This window comes from Carya illinoinensis, chromosome 15 (assembly GCF_018687715.1).
Source record: "Carya illinoinensis cultivar Pawnee chromosome 15, C.illinoinensisPawnee_v1, whole genome shotgun sequence".
NCBI lineage: Eukaryota > Viridiplantae > Streptophyta > Magnoliopsida > Fagales > Juglandaceae > Carya > Carya illinoinensis.
The window spans coordinates 3632137-3633431 of record NC_056766.1 but is presented as its reverse complement, the minus strand read 5'-3'; the positions used below and the strand labels follow the sequence as shown (position 1 = coordinate 3633431).

Here is a 1295-nt window from a genome sequence, read left to right as displayed (position 1 = left end):
ATGGCTGATGTAGAGGTTCAACGTGATCATGACCTGTGGGCTTGTGGGTTTGAGGACAAGCTGATTGACATGTTGTACCAAGAAACATTCGAAGATAAATTGGTGGGGTCCAAAATAACAAACCGTGACTGTGTCCGACTAGCTGAGCGCCTCAATAACCTGCGTATTAAGCGGGTTGATTTATCACAAGTGAAGGGAAAAATCGCTCGTCTTAAAAAGATACAACACCAGTTTACAGATTTAATGGGTCAAACGGGCATGGGTTGGAACCCCATCACAAAAACTGTAATTGGTTCGGACGAACATTGGGCAAATGCGATTCGGGTAACCTTCCTATTCTTTTGGTCTAATTGATGTATTTTTAATTTATTGCTTTATGTAATCAATTTATGGCCCATTATTGCCCATTAAATGCATTTAACTTTTATAATCAACTTGTTTAATTATTTTTATCATTTCTTAGGTCCGATCTGAGTGGACAAAGTTCAAGAACAACGGTTGTGGCAACTACAACGTCCTCTGCATGATTTTTGGTCAGGCGGTCGCAACAGGGGTGTTGCATTTTGCCTCAACGCAAGAACCCCCCTCTAGAGAAGAAGAGCAGCATCTGAAGGATGAATTGAGGGCCCGGGGTCCCATGTTTGGCACTGGCACTAGATTAGACTCGACTATGGATCTGGATGCCATCGAGATCACTCCCGAAACACAAGGAGGGGCGCCGCAGCAAATGACTCCTCGACGACGACGTAGGGATGCAGCCGGGCCATCAATCTCACCAGATCTAGCTGATGCCTTGAAAACAATTACCGCTAGTTCTAAAGCGCGGGCAGAGTTAGATGCAAAGATGTTTGACCTATGCAGTTCAAAGTGCAGTAGAGGCGAGAGTTCAAATACTGGGTCTGATACAGGTTATAACAGTGTTACACAGTGTATGCAGTTTTTGTATGATATCACCCCCTCCCCTACATTTGGACGTCCAGCTTGCCGCAACAAAAGCTTTTTTGGATCCTAATATGATCAATGTCTTCCAGACCATGACTCCAGAGCTGAAATTGCACTGGGTGTGGTCACTAACTGACCACGCATATTGGGTTTGCTTTGGATTTACAGAATTATCTGACACTTTCTTTTACTTATATTTTATCTAGAACTTTATTAGTTTTATGTTGATTTCTAACAATCGTATTTCGTGTGGGCTAATTTAAGTTCAAACATTGGCGTGGTAATTTTTTTAAAAGTACTTGCTAAGTTCATATAAAATGAGTTCATTTTATTCCTAGTATTATAAATACTGA

General features: G+C 41.6%; 1 protein-coding gene across 1 annotated transcript; it reads left to right on the top strand.

Annotated features, from left to right (window-relative positions):
- Nucleotides 1-1012, top strand: LOC122296115. Its single transcript, XM_043105554.1, has 2 exons — nt 1-324; nt 464-1012. Exons 1-2 carry the CDS (start codon nt 1-3, stop codon nt 1010-1012), a joined length of 873 nt encoding a protein of 290 aa, XP_042961488.1.
- The last annotated feature ends 283 nt before the right edge of the window (nt 1013-1295 follow it).